Genomic DNA, 22,681 nt, shown 5'->3' with positions numbered 1-22,681 from the left:
AGTAGCCTTAATTAAATCTTGTGTAAGACAAATTCTATGCATTTAGTCTCTACCTCTCTAGCCAAATTAATTAGAATGACTGATGGAGTGGACTACTCATAAGAAAAATTTCCAGCAGCTAACATGACATAGGACCATGGAATGGATAGTGTTGAAAGACAGTCCACCGTGAGTCATACCCCTACATGACCTGCTGGGTATGCCAATACTGTAAAGCCATGACCACTCTACAAGGACCACTTTTCAGAGTTAGGCTTGTAGCAAGCAACCTTAAGGGATGAGGTAATGCCTCCCTGTACGACAAAGAGCAAGCTGGCTTACTGTTTACTGTTGCTATAAATTTCCCAAGCTCAGAGTTCCTCAGCTATGATACAGCACCACTGCATGCAAACTATTCATCAGCACTCACTATATCATCTTTTGGGGACTTAAGGGAAGTGTAACTGAAGTGAACATATTGATGTTTAGGCTGTTTGCTGTGCCATAAGTGACAAAATCCTTTGTCTCTGACTAAGGAGTCTCATGTCTTTACTGACAACCTCAATGAAACAACACACTTATTAGCTTGCAGGAAGAGGAAAAAAATCCAAGAACTGATAACACTCTTGTCTACTATAGTAAAGGCTTGAACTACATGTTAGAAAGATAAGTTTCCCCAAACTCGTCTGGAAGGATGTAATGTATATAGCCCCATGGGTAATTAACCATCACTTCCAATAAAATGCTTGAGCAATTTTATAATATACTTTAATGAAGTAAAGACTCCTTCTGGGAAATTAGTGTTACCAACTCAAATGACTATTAATCTTGTGAGAAGCCTAATAGCCACTACACAGACGGTCAAAAGCAGGGTAATTATGAACCAGTCCTTTGAACATAAATATCTTTAAACCAGATCTTTTAAAAATCTAATCTATAACATGTCTACCAAGGCTATTTATTTGAATTTGTTTCCTGAGGGGCTTTTACTCTTACAGTAATTTGAATTATAACTTTGACTTCAGCTCATAATTATTGGACTTGAGAAGTTACTTTTATACTTTCTAACATGTTTTAAGTATTTTTTTTCCATCTAGATATTTCATCATGTGTTACTAGCCTTTAGATTTGACTAAGTGCTTCAGATCACGTCTGATAAAGTGAGGTCACTTTAGTGAGGAAAGGCTGAGACCCTGAATGGATCTAACTATTTGACTAGAGTTCACTGAGCACAGAAAGGCTGATTTTGAGTCTGGGAACAAGGGTGAGAAAGAACTGAGCTGCCCGACATAATGAAGCAGAGAGAACACACAAAAAGGTCAAAGTTGCTAGGGTGAGACTGAGAGGAAGGAAAAAAGGAAAGAGGAGGGCCAAATAACATCCATCCATTTATCATTCAGTGAATATTTTTTGACTGGCTATTACAGGCCAGTCATTATTGTAAGCACTAAGAATAAAGCTGTCAACTAAACAAACTATACCCCCGACCTCATAAAGCCTGTATCCTGGGTGGAGATATAGACAATAAACACATTGACAGTAAACACGTAGACCGACAATATAACTGCACACTGTGATTATTACAGTAATGAAAATAACAAGGGTGTTGTAATAGAGTTAGGGCAAAGGCCATGATGGCTGCATTAGTCAGGATGATCCGCAGAAGTCAGCAGGTTTTCTCTATGGTAGTGGTATTTGAGCTAAGACCTGAGGAATGAAAATGAGACTCACCAAGATTTGGGGGAAGAGCATTGCAGGTGATTGAGAGAGTTAGACTAAATGTGGAAAAGGACACAGCAAGTTCAGAAAATTGAAAGGAGGTCGGTGTTTTTGCTGCATAGAAAGCCAGGAAAAGAGAGTTTAGAGCTGAAGGGAGAGGGGAGGGTTGAATGATACAGATCTTTGTATGCCACAGCCTAAATTTGCATTTTATTCCAGTAGCAATAGAAAGCCATTGAAGCATGTTTGCCAATTAGAGACATCTCTTTATTTATACTTTAAAAAATCGTTCTGGCAACCCATCAGATGGGTGCTTCTCAAACTCTGAAGTGATAGAATCACCTGGGAATGTTAGCAAAATGCAGATTCAAATTCATTTAGCCTTGGGTGGAGCCTGAGAATCGGCACAAGTCCAGACAGCACTGGCCCATACTTTGAGTAGCAAAAACATGGAGAATAGATTGCCTTGAGAAGAAAGAGACCAGCTGTAAGGTTGGTGCAAAAATAATCGCGGTTTTTGCCATTGAAAGTAAACGGCAAAACCGCAATTACACTGGCACCAGCCTAACTGTACCAGCCTAACAGAAGGTAATGTGGGCCAGAACAGTATTTTTCAAAACTTTAAAAAATATATCTTACTGTATAAAAGAATATTTATTCTACGTGATGGATTGTTTTTAATCACATTTTTAATAATAAAATATATAAACACACACATTAAAAGAAAAGAAAATTAAAACATTATGAAAGTGTTTATTTAATAAAATGGAAGCTACTTTAAGATAATAATGGTCATAACTGATAAAGTATTGAAAAATCAGCATCATCATGTGCTGCTGTTGAAATTATACTGTGGTGAAATAAATCTTCAGGAATATTAGGCATTTAGTGTTATATGTTCTCCTTTATTCAAGCAACTCCATTTCCATTAAACTTACAAATTTAATGTTTTTAAGAAGCATTATCTATAACACTGTATAAGAGGAAATAATACCAAAAGTGATTAATTTTTTAAAATATATCTCTATAATGGAAATCGGGCAATCACTTAAAATTATGCCCTCTGGGTGCACATCAAAAGTGAATTGGATAAAGAAAATGTGATACATAAATACCACGGAATACTCTGCAGCCATAAAAAAGAATGAAATCATGTCCTTTGCAGCAACATGGATGCAGCTAGAGGTCATTTTCCTAAGCAAATCATTGCAGAAACAGAAAGCCATATACCATATGTTCTCACTGATGGGTGGGAGCTAAACATTGAGTACACATGGACATAAAGACTACATATAGATACTGAGCACTACTAGAGGGGGAAGGAGAGAAGGGGCAAGGCTGAGAAAATAACTGTTGGTATTATGCTCAGTACCCGGCTGATGGGATCATTTATACCCCAAACCTCAGCATCATGCAATATGCTCAGGTAACAAACCTGCACATGTACTACCCCCTGAATCTAAAATAAAGGTTGAAAATAAAATAAAATAAAATAGGCCGGGCATGGTGGCTCACGCCTGTAATCTCAGCACTTTGGGAGGCCGAGGAGGGTGGATCACGAGGTCAGGAGATCCTGGCTAACACGGTGAAACCCTGTCTCTACTAAAAATACAAAAAATTAGCCAGGCGTGGCAGCGTGCGCCTATAGTCCCAGCTACTCAGGAGGCTGAGGCAGGAGAATGGCGTGAACTCGGAAGGTGGAGCTTGCAGTGAGCCGAGATCACGCCACTGCACTCCAGTCTGGGAGACACAGCGTGACTCTGTCTCAAAAAAAATAAAAAATAAAAAATAAAATAAAATAAAATAAAACTATGCCTTCAATATATGCTTCCTGGGATAAAGACACCTAAACATAATGTTGAGAAAAACAAGCATGGTAATAAATACTGGATATATTATGAACCACTTTAATAGAAAAATATAGCTGCATATGTATACCAAAAATTTTTTTCAGAATAATAGCTATAATTTCTTGGTTATGAAATTATAGGTGTGCTCTATTTTTCTCAGTGTTTTATGTCTTTATATATCTTCTTATATCTTTATATATACATATAAGTAATAAAAATGCAATTTAGTTTAAAGTTACAACACACAACTCCTTTTTTCAAACACCAAATCCCGCTTTACATCTTTCATGGAAAAAGCAATTGACAAGGGGCCAGAATGCCTGGCTTCTACTCCAGGCTTCCATTTCACTGCAACACATGCTTTGAGTAAAGTGATGCCATGCCTGTGGAGTCTGCTTTTTTTCATCTATCAAATGAGGGGCATGAGTTGGAAATATATTTTCTAAAGTGTGATTGACACAGGAGGTCACATTAGGCAGAACACAGACGGTCTTTTTGATTGTTCTATACGTAACATTATTTTAATTTGTATTAGGAAAAAATATCTTGCACATCAAATACACATTTTATAACATATAAATGGTTCCACTGATAGTAACTATTGAAGTAAGGAAAATATTTTACATATTTTTGACATCTATTTAATAGAAAAGTCAATTTAATGTTAAATTAAGTAAATTATGGGGTAGATGGTACACAGACACAGCAAACATCATTTGAAGATTATGAAAAAATAAGTTAAATGCTGCTAAGTGTACAACCGGGGGAAAATTTGTTCCATGGACTCAGAGCATGTGACCTCTCAGAGCAAACAATAAAGGAGTGGAAGGACTCTGGGCAAGCAGGCCCAGGATCTGTACAGTCTACATTGAGGAATGAAATTTTAATAATGACAAAAGGAAACATAATTCCGTATAAATTCACATAAGAGAGATGGTGCAATATTCTTCACTTCTGTTTGGAGACACAGGTTGTAAAGAAAGTTCCCCCTACACATAAAAAAAAAAAAAACTTCACTCCCACCTGCAAGGCTAGGCCTGTGTCAAGGGTCCCGGCTGCAGGTTGTGGCACAGTCTGCAGGTGCTGGGGAGACGCCGTGCTGCAAAGCACAGAAGTAGGTGGCTGAATCTCCAGGATGAGAGGTCGGGATATTCCAAACACTATAAAACTCTTTTCCAAGCAGTTCTATAAAGTTTGTTTCTCTGCTCTTTCTGGCTTCATTGAATTATGGTCAAAGACACAGGTCTTTTCCCAGGATCCTGCTGGAACCAGTGGAAGTTGACGAGCATTCTCTCATGGTAAGTACAATTAAGAATGGCATGCATTCCTTCCTGGATACTCAGGAATGAAGGACTCTGCTCCGGCGTATGTAGTCTGTTCACCCCTGTTTAAACAGAGAAGCACAGACAGATGACATTCATTCATGGCTGACTTCTTTTGGAAGATATACTCTCTTTTCACAACTCCCACAGGTGAGCACTGAGGCCCTAACTACCCTTCTATAACTTCCAGATTTTTAAATAAGATACTACACTCTGTTGTTTTTCATATTTCCAGAGCCCAGCAACTCACAGCAGAGCTCCCAAGAGAAAATCAAGAATGAAACTCCCAAAGCCTTCTTCATTTTTATCCCTCAGACTCACGAAGGACTCTGGCTGGGGTCTGGGAGCCCTCAAACACTACCAAGCCAAATCTCTTGTTTTTAAAATCTCTGAGTGCATATTCATAGTTCTTTGTTGCAGGAAGCTGGGAGTCTCCCCATCTAGCCAGAAACAAGATTTACTCTCCCGTGCACAGATCGCACAGCACTCTCTGATCTCTGAAGAGGTAACACGGGAGAGGACCTTCGCAGGACCAGGTGCTGATTCTTAGTCAGCTGCATCTAGCATTTGTCCCTTAGATTTTTCTCTTTCCTTTTTTCTTCTCTAATACTTCCTGGGCATCTACCATGTATGTGCAAGTTGTAAATTGAATAACTAACAAGGATTCCTCCCCCAATATAACCTAGAAAAGTTATTTTCTCCCCTTTCCAATGCAGAGCTCTGTTAAGCTCCCAGGTATGGATCTCGTTATTGGCACTGAAGCTCAGTATAAAATGGTGTTATATCTGAACCCTGCTCCATAAAGCTCATGTGGATCCATCATAGAATTTACACTAAGTTATACCTGAAACAAGAAAGCTTCATTTTTCTACCCGTAAGACCTATGAGACAAAGAAATAGTTCAAATAATTGAATGGAATCAGGCCAATGTGAAATAAAGAGTGACTCTGAGCCCTAAATATGGTAAAATATAAGCATATAACCAATAGCAGGAGAGTAGAGGGGTAAGCTTTATCTATCCTTAAATTTTCTTGTTATCTTATTTCAAATTATCCTTGTTGCAATATCTCATTTATATCCAAATATATCTACCATTGGTGAAAAATTGTTCCCTGCTTCTACAATTCAATCATTTAATTAAATTCATGTAACTTAATTCAACCCTTACAACCATGTAGAGAGGTGATTGTTATTGTTATTATAATTGATGATGTCCAGGCAGCCTGAGTTTAAGTAATTTTGTCAACGGTCAAATAATTTAGTAAATGACAGATATACTAATAGTACTTCAATGACAATGCCTTGTAATCATCACATGGAACCTGCCAATCGCTAGAGCAGGCAAGACAAATGCCTATATTGGAACAGATATATTTTAAATGCCTATATTGGATATTCCTGTAAAAGAAAGTGAACACTATAGATAACTGTAGATCTAAGCCTCATGAGGGAAGGTCTTTTGGTGTCTGCATGTGTCTGTTTTATTCATTATTCCATTCTTCATACCTACAAAAACAACTGTTGCTTATTGTAAATTTGATAAGTAAATGTACAATGAATGAATTCAATGTGTGTCTGTCGTTTAATGCCTAAGTTTTCTATCTCTCCATGATGCTTACTTTTGTCTTTTCTGTGCCACATTATTCTCCTAAAAATACCCCTAAAACTTAATTGCCTACATACTTGGAATTTTATCTATTGGTTAAGTTTTCATGCATTTCATCTTATTCCTGGATTACTTTGTAAGATTTTTTCAGGTAAGTTCATTCCGCTTAAGAGTAACATTTTATACTACTATCAGTATAGTCAAAGGTCCTGATACAGTACATTGTACACATAGGGGATACATATTTATTCTCGGTGAATATGTATTCTTCTTGCTTACTTACTAGATGATTAGCCACCAATTTAACCAAGTCAATGCAGTCTTTTTTACATTATTAACTGAAGAAAAGTGGTGCCCTTTAAAGATGTTCTTAAGATTAAGAAACAAAAAGAAGTCAGAAGGAGCCAAATCAGCACTGTGAGGTGGATGCCTCATGATTTCCCACAGAAACTTGTATAAAATTGTCCTTGCTTGATGAGAGGAATAAGTTGGAGCATTGTCATGGTGGAAAGGGATTCTCTGGTGAAGATTTCCAGGCATTTTTCTGCTAAAGCTCTGGCTAACTTTCTCAAAACATCCTTATAATAAGCAGATGCTATCATTCTTTGATCCTCCAGAAATTCAGTAAACAAAATGCCGTGAGCATTGCAAGAAAACTGTTGCCATGACTTTTGCTCTTGAATGGGCCACTTTTACTTTGACTGGACCTCCACCTCTTGGTAATCATTGCTTTAATTGTGCTTTATCTTTGGAATCACAAGGATAAAGCCATGTTTCATCTCCTGTTCCAATTATTTGAAGAAATTGTTCAGGATCATTATCCCACTTGTTCACAATTTCCATTGAAAGCTCTGCTCTTATCTGGAGCTGATCTGAGCATACTGGTTTTGACACCCATCAAGTACAAAGTTTGCTCAACTTGAATTTTTCAGTCAGAATTCTGTGAGCTAAACCAATTGAGACATTGATAGTGTTGGCTATTGTTTCCACTGTTAATCATCGGTCCTTTTCAATTAGGGCACATATGGTTAATTTTTTCTTCACAAATTGTTGTGTAGTGCCTGCCACTGTGGGCTTCATCAGCATCCTCTTGTCTATTCTATTCTTTTTTTTTTTTTTTTTTTTTAGACGGAGTCTCGCTCTGTCGCTCAGACTGGAGTGCAGTGGCACTATCTCGGCTCACTGCAACCTCTGCCTCCTGGGTTCAAGTGATTCTCCTGCCTCAGCCTCCTGAGTAGCTGGGATTACAGGCATGCGCCACCACCACACCCAGCTAATTTTTGTATTTTTAGTAGAGACAAGGTTTCACCCTGTTGGTCAGGCTGGTCTCAAACTCCTAACCTCGTGATCCACCCATCTCGGTCTCCCAAAGTGCTGGGATTACAGGCGTGAGCCACCACGCCCAGCCCCTCTTGTCTATTCTTAAACAAATCATCCATTTTGTTTAAGAACGGACAGACGAGAGGATGGCTGATTTTATTGGGGTGTTGAGCCTATAAATTTTTCATAATGCATCAGTGATTTCACCATTCTTCCACCGAAGTTTCACCATAAAGTTGAGGTTTGTTCTTGCTTCAAGCTTAACAGAATTCATGTTGCTCTGATAGGGGTGCCTTTCAAACTGATGTCTTATCCTTCTTAGTGTCTCAAACTAAATTCTGTTCAGATATGTTATAACAACTTAGTATAAGTTTACTTTGGTGCAAAAAAGTTTGAAATCCATGCATAATTTTTCATAATATGCAATTTCCTTTCTCCATAAACTTTTTGAAGACACCTAGCATTTATTGAATAAAGTGATCTGAAAATTCAACAATTCACAAAGAGTGTTGAATTTATTTTTATTCATCTTTCAGTAATATGTTTCTGAATTACCTTAGCCAATTCTTCCAGCTCAATCTAGTGGCCAAATGGCAAATTGCTTATTGTGGCAGTTCTTTCTCTTCAATCGTTGGTCAAAAATTTCGTATATCTAACTTCAAACCAAAGACTCAGGGATTAGGATGTTTTTGATGAATGATAACTCTGAAAATGGTCTATGAGCCTAGCGAGGTATTTTCTTAGAGTGTTTTCCTCCCATGCTACACCTGTGCTGTCACAACCATAGCCACTTCCTGTCTGTGATGGTGAATCCTTTCTTTCTTTGGTCTCTCCAGCAGGTGGATGTCTCAAGCAGACCCTTGGGGTTTTGTGCACCTCCCTCCAACAGTTCTCTCACTGCACAAAAACACATCACTGAGTTCTCCAGTTGTGAAGTGGAGATGACAAGTTGATGGATTTGCTTGTCTTCTGCAAATTCAATGAGTAGTGACCTATTGCATATTGCAGATCATGAGTCCTGATGAATAAGGAAAATCATCTCCCCACTCCTGGGCTACTTGTACCAGAACAGACTATAACTTCCAGCACTAGTGTCATAATTGCATTCCAGAGTCACAGCCTCCTTCTCATGCACCAATACTGATGGTTTAACTTGAGTTGCTTGTCAGCAAAACCAGATTCTGAGGAAGAAAACAAAGAACCAAAAGGTTTAGGGATGAGTAACGTGGAACAAAGAAATTCTACTTTTACACCCTGTTACTTCTTCTGTACCAAAGTTTTGGTAAGACATTTCCCAGTCCTTAGGTCTTAGAGGAAGACCATTCCCACCAGGGGCATCCCTACTTAGCCACATTGAAGCTGTGACCACCCTCAGGCAGCTGGAGAGCAACATGTTTGGTTCTTTCTCTAGACAGAATATATTTTGTTCTTCTTAAAATTCAGGGCTCTGCATTGTGAGGTGAGTCTGACGAAGTAAGAGAAGAGTTACTGGACTATGTGCTGCTGCTGCTGCCCCGGAATAGGAAACAGAGGTTTTCCGGTGTAGCAAGCTAGTGTGTGTTCTCTAACACTTCTCTATGTACTGGCTAAGAACCTCACCCAATGCAAACTTCCTTTGGCACTTACCCACCCTTAATTTGATACTAAATAACTTAAATATGAAAATAAACACGGTCGGGTTGGAAGGGAAATTGATAATTCGACTGATTGCTATATTCAGTCATTGCATCTGTGATGGAATTGAGCAATGAGGTTAAGAGGTTGGCACTTATTTTAAAATACTACATGTAATGAATTATGAAGACAACAGAAGATGTAATAATTATGTATCCTCATATCTATGTGTGTTGTTGTTTCTCCTAAGGTAGAAATTCATCACATGATGCTAACAAGGTAAAGCTGTTTGCACTAATCACTGCAAATCATCAGATCTACCTGTTAATATAGCAATATTTCTCCTATTCCCGAAGTCGGTCCAGTTGCTTATGTTGGGAACAAATGGCAGGAAAAAACTAATCTCTCTTTCTCTTTTCTACGCAGAAGAAAACTAATCTCTCTTTTCTAAGAGTTTAGAATGAAGCCCTCGGACATTGAGTCCTACCTTAAAAGTTTTCTTCTTTTTTTTTCATGTTAGTTTAGACAGCCTAGCTCTGTTTTTACAGGCCGTGTTAGACACCGGACTCTGATCATTAAGTTATCAGACCTTTGAATTTAAGTATTTTTATTATGTCATCTGAGACCCCAAATGAGCCACAGCAAGCCACTAGATTCTGTACATCCACTTCTGAAAGGTATGAATCCTAGGTGTCTCCGTATGTCTCCCCAGGAAAAACTATTATAGGAAAATTGATTGTGATAAGCCTTTCCTTTGTGTGAACATTAGTAGTAAGGCCATGTCCTAGGGATATTACTCAATTAGTTTAAAACAACAAAGACCCATTGCCTATTATAGCCTATTTCTTAATATAATGATTATAGCTTATCCTCTTTGTCTTAAAATGATTTCAGCTTTGTCTAAATTTGTTGAAGCATCTCCAGATCTTTCACTGAAATCACCATTAAATCTTATGATGCCACATAGAGCACAAATGATTTACTCTGTAAAAACATCCATTTTTTTAACAGTTGGTGGACTAATTATATAGTATTATTAATTTCTCTTCATAGTGTTTAACTCCATTACACTTCTCAATCAATGAATCTTATGATTGTATTTCTGTCACTCAAGAAGTGTCCATCCCAGAACAAATATTTTGGACAGTCTCATACCTAATTCTGAATTAATTTTGTTTTTAATGTCTTATCTTCAAAATTGAAAAGAAATAACAAGAGGCTTATAATGCATTTACTGCTCCAGACTCCATTATAAAATCTTATTCCTTAGAAGAAGCAAAATAAATTAAAGTAACTGAATTTGTGGCTTTCTCTTTGCTATATATACTTATGAAAAATATATACAGTGATAGTCTGTATGTTTTAACATAGTTCACAACTCTCAAATACTGTGGAGATGATGAGATTTCTTAACCTTCTTAATCTTTTCATACATCTCATGTATCGCTATAAAAATGGAAACCAAATACAAAAATTATTTGATGTCTTGATACTACTCAAAGAAAGACTAAGTTCCAAAGTATGAAAGACACTATAGAAGCTAGGTAAAAAAATACATAAGCAGAGAATCATGCTAAACATGCCTTTCTGACTAACGTCCTCATGCAAGTACCTCTTACAGAACATGAAGAAAAATCCACGGAAAAATTTCGTGACTACATCTTAGATCAATTATTGATTTGTGTGATCAATGAGAATAAGATATATCAAGGCCAGAAAGGCTGCCTGGTAGAAACAAATGATCTCCAATGAATACTCGTTTTAGCAACCTTCCAGAGACAACCCATCACAGTAGGGATGTATTGGTTGCGATATTATACAAGTAGTTGGGGGAAAACTTTTCTAGGATAACACAGGAGGTGGCCAGTTCATGCCTTTTTTGAAACCTATAAGATTCCATGAAAAGTGTAAAAATAGAATATGAACTGGAATACTGTCGTAAGGAAACAATTTAATATCTCCAAAGGGGTTTTAGACAATTATATTCCCTAGGGAGTTATGAGTATGCACTAGTAAGAGTTGTTTTATTTTCTACATGGGTTGAAGCACTCTCTTGTGAGAAATACACAGAGCTCACAATGGCTGAACATCAATTTAATTTTGTGTTCCTACCTGTGACATTTCAAATCATCTATATCTAGAGGAAAATATTTTTCTGGGACAATTATATAATGTTTTGCCCTCATTCAGAACTTCTCTTTTCTTATCCCCTCTTTATCCTCTATAAATGGAGACACAACTCATGAGAAATATTAAAACTAAAATTAATTACGGTATCAGACATCCTTGAACTTCCATGACCTAATACATTATTACCCTTCGCTCTCATGGCCCTGAGTTGTTCACCCTGACATCACAGGTTGTCTTACTATCAACTGGTGACTTGTAGGTCCATATTACTCCTAGTATCTGGAATCATATATAGTTCATTCTTTCACAAACCTATCTAGATAAATAAACCCATTATACTCAGTCCTTATACCAACAGGTACAGTTTTCTTTCCTGGCCTTTCATTTAATCAGCCTTTATATGACCTAAGCCCAGATGAGTTGGTATTTGGAAAAAAATTCCAGAGAAAGACTGCCTTTCAACCTTGTGAAAATGACCTTATTAGGTACTATTTATTACCAATTCAACAAAGTACGAGGAATTGATCTGTGGTTACTTTTTACCAATTAGCTTGACATTATCCATCCTTGAATGACGAGAATTGAGAAGTCATTCACATCACAGATATTAAACTGAGTTTCTTCAGAGACTCTTTAGGGGTTTTTCAGAAAATGAGTGCAGACCCAGGTCCTTGAAACACACGTGTAGGTGGATAAAGTAGACAGCTCCATCCATGTATAATCGAACAGTATTGTCTAGATGATGGAGCCACTGGTTTTTATACTATCCTTGCATTCTTTTGTTTTACATCCTTTTAGTGGTATTTTTCAACTTTAATGGTACAACGTTGCATATATCTGTAATTTTTTTCTACTTTGTTCTTTCATTAATAACATAATTTGCTTAGGTACAGTCTTTACTTGAGGTGATAACCATCCTAACACTTTTCACCTCTACAAAGCCACAGCTAGTGCAAAAAATTTAAATAATTGTGAGATATGTCATTCTATGCCAACTCCTGGGAAAATCCAAGTATTAACCATACCCAATTAAGATGACTAAAATAAATTTTGATCAATAAACTTAGCCTTAAAATGTTAGGAAAATATCTATTGATAAAAATTTAGGGTAGAGTTGGTACAACTAAACTTGATGTGTTTAACTCTGATTATAGGAGTTGGTTCAATTCTCAACTGAATCTCTCCATTATCAATTGCCATACTGTTTCCTTAAACACTATACTTGCCATAGTGTTTCTTTAAACTGTAAATCAAGCCTCCAAAGAAATTGAAACATTTGAAATGCTGAGTTATTCCTATAACATGACAAAAGTTTAAGACATTCAGGTACAGAAATAACAGAGTGGTAGCAGAGATGATGATCATGTATGTGCCCAATGGTGTGTGCTCTCTCTAACCAAGATTCAGACTTTTCAAAAGATATATATTGTACAATTCCGTCCATGTGACATCCAGAAAAAGATAAAAATATAAAAGAACGGACCATGGTTTGCAAGGAGTTTGAGATGGAGAAGGTGTGACTTCACACAGACAGTGCAAGGGAATTTTTGGGGTGAGCAATCTGTTTTGTATCATAATTATGTAATGGTTATATCAAACTATACAATATATCAAAATTCAAATTTCACACATTGAACTGCATATCAAAACGTGTTCCTTTTTATGTGGTAATTTAAAAACTGAAAATTGTAAAAATTGAGAAAATAAAATGAGGCAATTGATGCGATTTCTATTTTTCTATCTGGAATTCTGATTTTCTTTCTCAACTTGTGAAAAAGATAGCACCAGGCATGCCAACTGCGGTAGGCAAAATAAGGGCTCCAAAAAAGTTAGGCCCCAGTCCCTGGAATCCATGAAAGTTATCTTACATAGCCAAGGGAAAAAAGACATTGCAGATATGATTAAGTCAAAGATTCTGGGATGAGAAGTTATCCTATATTATATGGGCCTTAAATGTAATCACATGTATACTTATAATAGGGAGGCAGACGGAGATGACAGAAGAAGAGAAGCAGTGCAACCACAGAGGCAGAGATCAGAGTGATGGAGCCACAAGCCAAGACATGCAGACAGCCATCAGAGCTGGAAGAGACAAGAAACAGCTGACCTTTCTTGTCCAGCTATTTTAATCCTAATTTAATCTAATTACTTTCCATATAAGAACAAGCCATAACAGCCATAACTCAGACAGGAGGAATTATTCTCTTTATGCCAATTGCTGATTAGATCCATCCTCAGGAAGAATATAAGAAATCTTGAAATTAGCCTACCCTTGACCACAGGTAGGAGAAATAGGGAATTAATTATTTATGCACCTTCTTTATTTCCACTGATTTATCTACAACACTAAAAGATATAACTCTTTTAAAAGAAATTGTGGTAGTAAAGTTTAATTCAGTCAGAACATGAAAATGAGGTAGGGAGATTTGTAGCAAGCTGTCTGTAAATTAGCCATTGGTCCAAAGACCCGTTGTAATCCACAATAAGAATTGAGTAAGATAGGGCCAGTCACAGTGGCTCATGCCTGTAATCCCAGCACTTTGGGAGGCAGAGACAGGTTGATCACTTGAGGTCAGGAGTTCGAGACCAGCCTGGCTAACATGGTGAAAACCCGTCTCTACTAAAAATACAAAAATTAGGCTGGGCACAGTGGCTCACGCCTGTAATCCCAGCACTTTGGGAGGCCAAGGCGGGCAGATCATGAGGTCAGGAGATCAAGACCATCCTAGCCAAAAGGTGAAGCCCCATCTCTACTGAAAATACAAAAAAAAATAGCTGGGCATGTGAAACCCTGTCTCTACTAAAAACACAAAAAATTAGTTGGGCATGGTGGTGCAAACCTGTAGTCCCAGCTACTTGGGAGGCTGAGGCAGGAGAATCTCTTGAACCGAGGAGGCAGAGGTTGCAGTGAGCATTAGATTTCTTGAACCTGGGAGGCCAGGAGGCAGAGATTGCAGTGAGCCAAGATCGCTCCACTGCACTCCAGCCTGGGCTATAGAGCTAGACTACATCTCAAAAAAAAAAAAAGGAATTGAGTAAGATAGCTGAAAAATGTATGTAAAAAAATTCCCATTTACCACAGAAAGAAGGATAAAGGTGGCAATAAAAATTAAATGTGTAGGAATAAGTTTATCTGAAAACAATAAAGCTTCAGGGAGAAAGACATAGAAAAATGAAAACAAACGTTATGTTCTTGAATAATCAGGTAATCAAACATACATTTCTAAGAAGTTTTATACTTCAAAAATCAATTTTTAAGTTTGATTTAACCACAAAGCCTAAATTAAAATTTTGACTACTGTAGCATAATTAATTTTTTTCATTTTCTTCTTTTTTTTTTTTAACAAACATCTACTGACTATTAACTGTGTGAAAAAGATTGTGCTGGGTTCTGCAGATATAGCAGTTATTAAAACACACACCTATCCTTTCTAAATTCTATGAGAGAGTAAATACTAGCATATTAATAAGAGTTGAAAATAATAGATTGGCAAGTCTATTCTGAAGCTCACATTCTCAAATTACATCCTATCTTAATTTCCCTCAAACACACAAGCAATATATATATTCACTGGCCTCTAAAGGAAAACCCCAGTCATATTTTCTTAACAAAAAACAACAGATGGAAAGGGATGTCATATTTTACCACAAGTATAGAGAAGAAGAAAAATAAAAATTAATGTGACTTATAAAAACTTATTAAACATAAATAATAAATTAAACATAAATGAGGAGAGGACATGATAAAATGAAGAATGTTCAATTCACAATATTATAATAGTAAGTGAAAAAAATCATGATTCTGATTATAATAAAAATCTATGAAGCAACTAAACCAAATATTAACAAAACAATATCTGAGTATAGGATTATGCATTTCATATTTTATGTTTTTTACATTTTTTTCTTTTTGAGATAGAGTCTCACTCTGTTGCCCCAGCTGGAGTGCAGTGGCGCGATCTTGTCTCACTGCAACCTCCGCCTACTAGGTTCAAGCCATTCTCCTGCCTCAGCTTCCCAAGTAACTGGAATTACAGGCTCATGGCACCATGCCCAGCTAATTTTTTGTATTTTTGGTAAAGGTGGGGTTTCACCATGCTGGCCAGGCTGGTCTCGAACTCCCAAGATCCTCCCACCTCAGACTCCCAAAGTGCTGGGATTACAGGTATGAGCCACCGCGTCTGGCCTAATTTTTGTATTTTTAGTAGAAACCAGTTTTCAACATCTTGACCAGGCTAGTCTTGAACTCCTGACCTTGTGATCCACCCTCCTCAGCCTCCCAAAGTGCTGAGATTACCAGCATGAGCCACCTTGCCTGGACTTTTACATACTTTCTATATTTGTCATGTAATGCTTTACAATCAGAACAAATAACTAAAATGAGTTTCAAAAGACAAGAGTGAAAAGCTCATTCATAATAGGGATTGTGATATTGATATTAAGGGGTTATTTATAGCACAGGAGTCTGAATTGATAGGAAAATGTAAAGTCATCTTTAAGGCCTAGATTTTTAAATGATTCCCTTTAAGAATCTACTGAGCAGAGCCTTCTGATTGCTGAATGAACACATGGAGGTGCCTGGAGGGAGGCACAACCAGAGAAGGCATGGAAGCTCGGCATCCCCTCCCCTACACCTTGCCCTAGACATCTCTTCATCTGACTCTTCATTTTTTACTATGTATGTCAAAACATCATGTTGCATACCTTAAACATATACAATAATATAAATGTTAGAAAAAATTAATTAGGCAACAATCAGCCAACAAAATGCCCTAAACCTTTCCATGTCACCTTGAACCTAACCTTTTCATTATATGCTTTTGATGTCAATATGTTAGTTTCAACTTGCAAACAAACAATATGACAAATGCTATACTTGAAGGTCTATGACAAAAGAAAGGAGTTGTAGCTTCAGCTCCAGTCTCAGGTTTGTGTACGGGTAGCAGGTGCCTGGGAAGCAATGTGTACTCGCTGCGCAGAAGTAGACAGCTGAGTCTCCAGGTTGGGTCTCTGTGATGTGCAGAGAGAAATGTTTGGCTGTCTTGTTCAATAAAACAGTAATTCTTTGGTCTTTCTTTTCATGTGCATTTGAACGAATGTCTATAATGAACTGAGGTTCTTTTCCAAGTTCTTGCTTATACCAAGGGAAGTAGTTTGAGGCACTGTCTGAATAAGTACACTTGATAACAGAGCTGTCTCCCTCCTGGACACTCAGGATTGAAGGATGCTGCTCCACATTCTCTCCATTCACCACTATGCAGAAAGAAAAAATCAGAGAAAAAAGAGGGATTGTTAGGTCATTACTCTCTAGAATTATTTTTCGTACTAAAGAGAGGAAACCTGAATAAAACAAGTCTCCACTTTGAACTTCTAAAGAATATTCGCTAATATACTCTGTTACCCAAATACCCTCAACTCACAGTCCAGCTGCAGCCACAAGAATATAAATACAGCTCGAATGGATGTCATCACTGTTCTTCCCAATTAAGATGAGTCATTGACCTGCAACCTCCAGTTATAAGAGTTACTTCTGTCATCAGGTTGTCCCTTCTCTCCTCTAACAACCACAGGGGTTTCTCACGTTGTGTACCCAACCAATAAGAAAAAGGCTCTGCTTCTACCATAAACCTAGTCATTCAGGACACACTAAATGAACCCTCTATTCTGCCTGAGCAGAGGAGCACTACCACCTTGTGGTCACATCTCTAACTACTGAACTTGCTGGTTGAATGTTTTTCTCCAATCCTATGAGGCACTCAGGTGCACAAAAGCAGCAATGAGTCAAACAAACCGGGTGTTCAATCAGAGATTAAATGCACAGTAAGAATGTAGAGATCTAACTCTATAATTATGCACACTGCTGATTCATTATTCATAAATTATAAAGAAGTAGATGCTGTTGATGTTTATTCAATGATGGGCTGAGTTTATATGTTTGAAATTGAGAAAATACATAAACAAAGAAAAAATAATTCCTTTCCTTTTAGGTTAAGTCTACCATCATGACTTGTTTGTTATGGAGAAAAACTCTTTCTTTAAGCAATACGTAAGCCAAAGATCAGAGCAAAAGAGAGAGGACCACTCAATATTTCAAGTGCATATTATCTCAGGTTCTGCTTCTCCAAGCCTGGTCTTGGCCATGACCTTGCTATTTCCAGAGAACTGATAGTACCAACAATCAAAGTGTTGAATATTTCTTCAGTAAAGATGGCTTTAATAAAAAGTAAAAAATTAAAGTACAATGATAAAGGAGGAGGGGGACAAGTTCCATGAGTTATTCCTACTCCAACAGTAGGAATAGTTTGACCCACTGACTGGGCTGTTTTGTGAGGAGAAATCTGGCATGTTTTAAGAAGTCTTTTCCTATTGCTATATGTCCTGCTTTCTGCAAAGTGTTGAAAAAAACAAGAAGAAATTCTCAGAAAACATCAGGCTGCAGATTCAAAAAATATAACCATATGTAACTTTATTGTTGAAATAATTTTATTTTTTGATATCAAAGTGGATGATATCAATATGATATGTCCTTAAATACAGTGACTGACTCATATCTTTAGTGGAATTTCCTCTAAAGTACGAGCCAACTCTTCTGTCATGAACTGCTGTTGCCTCAGCCATTGCTGGCACAGATTCCATATCTACCATTTTTCTCCCAAACTCCACCATAATGTTTTTCTCCAAGATATTGAGAAAGTCCTTCAGTCCTGTATATTTCCAGGTTTATCTCTTTCTGCCAAAAAAAAAAAAAAAAATCTTTCTAATCTACTTTAATTTTTTATATTTTAAAATTACTTCTGTAAGAATAAATTAATGGAAGGCTAAGTATTTCCTGTGTCTATTAGCAGAATAGTACAAATAGAAAACTGACAGTAAAATACTGATCATGAGAAATGCTACCTGGGAAACCAACACTATCTCATTTCTAGGAGGAAAGCCCCTTTCCTGTGATTTGTACTCTCTAGTCTCCTGGAGTTATAGAGACTAAATCTAATTATTTATTCACATCTCACACCCTTAAATATTTTCAGACAGCTATGATTAAGAATCTCAACTCAATACATAAATATATATGGATTTATATAATGTGTGTTTTTACATATATGAAATTTCTCCATTCTAAGGATCTTCAGTTATCTCACTCATTCCTCATACAATACAATTATCAAATCTTCACTGAGCAAATTACTTTTTTCTTGGAGACAGATACATAGGTTATTATTTGTTCTTTTGAGTCATGGCATTCAGAACTGAATGTAATGGTCTAAATATGACCACACATATGGAGCACAGCATTCCGTGTATTAACTGTACCTTGAATATAGCCATGCTCTGGACAAAATTCCCAGTCTGGCGATTATTTCGTTGAATTTTGCCAGACTCATTATCAAAGCGTTGGCCTAGAAAAGCTTTTCCAGCACCTTCATGAACTGTCAGCTACATAAGGTCAATGTTTCCCTTAGCTTCCCAATTTCAGTGATCATTTTTAAACAATGTAGAGTGATGCTGCTTATGTTCACATCCTTCTTTCAAGGAATATCCACCCACCATAAGGTATATATATACCTTACTATTTTTAGGAAAGTTCTCAGAAATACATCCAGGGGTTGAGGATGGCACCATCACTTTTAGCTCACTCCGACAGAAGCCAGTGAGGCATGGACTGATTTGCTGGTAAAATAACAGTGTCTCCGCCTGAGTATCTTTCTTGCCCAAAGTGGCAAATGTTTACACAAATTGGAACTCTCCATTCTCATGGTCAAACTGATTGGACCAAGTCTTTCCCAGACCCAAACTGCAGAGGTCAAAGTGGCTGGATTTTCATCAGTTTCTCTTTGCTCAGCAATGTGGTCCTGCAGGAATGAGGCAGTGGAAACAATACTAAGGAGGAAGGGAGGAAATCCAGTTTCTTTCTATTCCCGGCTCATCTAATGGTTTCATACTGGCATCTTGGATACGGTTTCTCTCTTTGTAAAGTGAAATTGAACTAAAATATTTCTAAGTGCTTTTCTGGCTGTAAAATTATTTTATTCTATTTAACAGAGAAAATATTTACTAAGGACTAGTTGTGCACAGTGTGAAGTATGGGAATGCAAGGAGAAATGGTCTTGCATCATGGAACCCCAAAACCATTTTCACATCTATATGCAATCTAGTGGGTCTGAGGTTACCCTAACCAATCCTTGGGCCCCTTCAGAAGCAAAGACAAGGTTCTCTGGATGAGTTCCTATGTGAGCTTTCATTCCTCCTATAACATTAGTGATAGGTGATGGATCAAGGGGAGCCTAAATCCATAGTAAAATGAAATAAAATGAGACTTCACTTGCTAAGCATAAAGGCCATCACAAGCAGTGATATGAGGGAGGACACCATGGCTGGGCTATCAGGAGGCAGGATTCTCCCTTCTGGAGATCTATTTCTTATCTTAATAACGTATCATGTCTCTCTTAAAGGAAACACACACACACACACACGCACACACACACACCCCCCTCAGCAACTTGGAGAACATGGAGGAAGTATAGGAGTTTACTAATATGTAAAGCAAAAGGCACTTTCTCAAACATCCTGATTGCTTTCAGGCATCAAAATCCCTCCTTCAAAACTTAGCTTGGGGATTCAAGATTCCCAGCTAGGCTGGCTGTACATTTGTAGGACTCAGTGCAAAATGAAAATTTAGGATTTCTTATTCAAAAAGCAGGAAAAATGGCCATTAGGTAATAAAATGTAAAGGTTTTTTCCTTAAAATATTTTATTACTTATAAAACACAATAGGTTTTATAATGATACATAAGAAAAAACATAAAATTGGTTTAAAAATTTGGTATCATAAATTAATATAACACTTTAATATGATATCTTAATTAATACAATGTTATGACTCACTTTTCTGCAAATTAATTTATGAGGTTAGCAAAATTCATGCCTGGAGCAACTTCATTTTTAAGCATATAAATGAAAGCAATGTCAAGTGCTCTTATTAAATGCAAGATCTTAACTAGAATTTTTCATTTCTGACTGCGAGAAGGATATTTCTGCTGATGCAACTGATACTGGAGCTCTTAAAAGTATTTTATATACTGTAACAACATTAGTATAATTATCTGACAGATTAATTGAAATATAAATTTTAGTAAATCAATGGTTGATGGTCCCTGTGAAACAATTTTTCTAAAACAATTTATTTCTTACCACAAATCAGTTTTATGTACATCTGAACTCAATTTTCAATGTAAATTTATACAGTGCTGTTTTAATGTTTCCTCTGAAATTTTTAGTGACTTGTGGAAGCTGTATAAAAAAGCTGGAAATGGTTTAATGATGTAGATAGAATCCACAATCCTTGTTTATTCATTTTTTCACTGTCTTTAATTATTAAAAATTAATTTCAGACCAAGCTCAGTGGGTCATGTCTGTAATCCCAGCACTTTGGGAGGCCGAGGCAGGTGGATCACAAGGTCGGGAGTTCAAGACCAGCCTGACCAACTTGGTGAAACGCCATCTCTACTGAAAATACAAAAATTAGCCAGGCATGGTGGCAGGGGCCTGTAATCTCAGCTACTCAGGAGGCTGAGACAGGAGAATCACTTGAACCCAGGAGGCAGAGGTTGCAGTCAGCTGAGATCGCACCACTGCACTCCAGCCTGGGTGACAGAGTGAGAGTCTGTCTCAAAAAAAAAAAAAAAAGTTAATTAATTTCAGTATTATCCTCTATGTTAAAACATGGCTGTTCAAAACTTCACATGAAAATAATGTTCTTCAGATACTTCTCAAAAAAAAAAAAAAAAAAACAAGTGGCCAAGAAACACATGAAAAAAATGTTCATCACTAATCACCAGAGAAATGCAAACCAAAATCACAATGTTTGGCTTTTGTTAAAAAGCCAAAAAAATAGCAGATGTTGATAAAGCTGTGGAGAAAAGGGAACACTTATACACTGTTGGTGGGAATGTAAATCAGTTCAGCAACTGTAGACAGCAGTTCGGAGATTTCTCAAAGAACTGAGAGTTCAACTACGATTCCACCCAGCAATTCCACTACTGGCTATATAACCAAAGGAAAATAAACCACCCTACCAAAGACATGTGTACCTATATGTTCGTCACAGCACTATTCACAATAGCAGAGACATGGAATCAACCCAGGTGCCCATCAGCAGTGGATTTGATAAGGAAAACATGGTACATATACAACATGGACTGCTATGCAGCCACGGATGCGGCTGGAAACCATTATCCTAAGTGAACTAGCACTGAAACATAAAGCCAAATATGACATGTCCTCACTTATAAGTAGGGGCTAAACATTAGGTACACAAGGTCATAGAAATGAGAACAGTAGACCCGGGAGAATACAAGAGAGGGGACAGAGGGAGGGGGTTAAGGATTCAAAAAAAATCACCTTTTCAGCACTATGCTCACTATCTGGGTATTGGATTCATTATAACTCCAAACTTTAGCATCACATAACATACTATTGTACCAAACCTGCAAAAGAACCCCCAATTCTAAAGTAAAAGTTGAAAAAAAAAGATGTTAAGAAAAAAAAACAAAAGAAGATAGCATTAAAAAGTAAGAAAATGATGTTCTTTTCATTAAGCTGCTATCCTTACATGTAATTTCTATTTCTACACCTGCAGATATTCAAACTGTAATGTTATATCAACTTTCAAAACCACAGTCTCTAAACTTTTTGAAAGATTCTAATAACTCTCCAATATACCTTATCACCTTGTCCATGTATATGCTTCCATTGTGTAATAATTTCCTGAAAAGTTTACTGCCACTCACTTTGGATAGCCGCAGAACACCAGAGACCCCTGTGTGTTCATGTACTCAAAATAGCCCATCCAACTGCTCAGCTCATACGCTGCCCACTTTGCCATGAACCTGAGCCCGCATGTGATTCTGTCCTGTGTCCTGCTGTCCTGTTTATCTCCTCTGCTCACCTACATGCTCTGTCCTCTCACTGAACTTCACTTACACAAGTTTAAAAACAAAACTATTAAAAATGTCAAGGCAGCGATAGCAGAGCATTAACCAGGGTCCGCTGGGCTGCATCAGGTCACATACCCAGGAAGCTGGCCCTGCTCCCGGTTTCATTGGAGACTGCCTGGTCGTCTTTATCTTGGTTCTCAGGGCCCC

General features: G+C 37.3%; 1 gene segment (V, D, J or C); it reads right to left on the bottom strand.

Annotated features, from left to right (window-relative positions):
- Window positions 1-16,410: 16,410 nt before the first annotated feature.
- Window positions 16,411-22,681, bottom strand: LOC105536825. The segment is given in 3 exon segments: window positions 16,411-16,793; window positions 19,270-19,390; window positions 22,610-22,681. Coding segments are annotated over 3 exon segments (534 nt in total).

Source organism: Mandrillus leucophaeus, unplaced genomic scaffold, assembly GCF_000951045.1.
Source record: "Mandrillus leucophaeus isolate KB7577 unplaced genomic scaffold, Mleu.le_1.0 Scaffold163, whole genome shotgun sequence".
NCBI classification, from domain to species: Eukaryota; Metazoa; Chordata; class Mammalia; order Primates; family Cercopithecidae; genus Mandrillus; species Mandrillus leucophaeus.
This window is presented reverse-complemented; position numbering and strand designations above follow the sequence as displayed.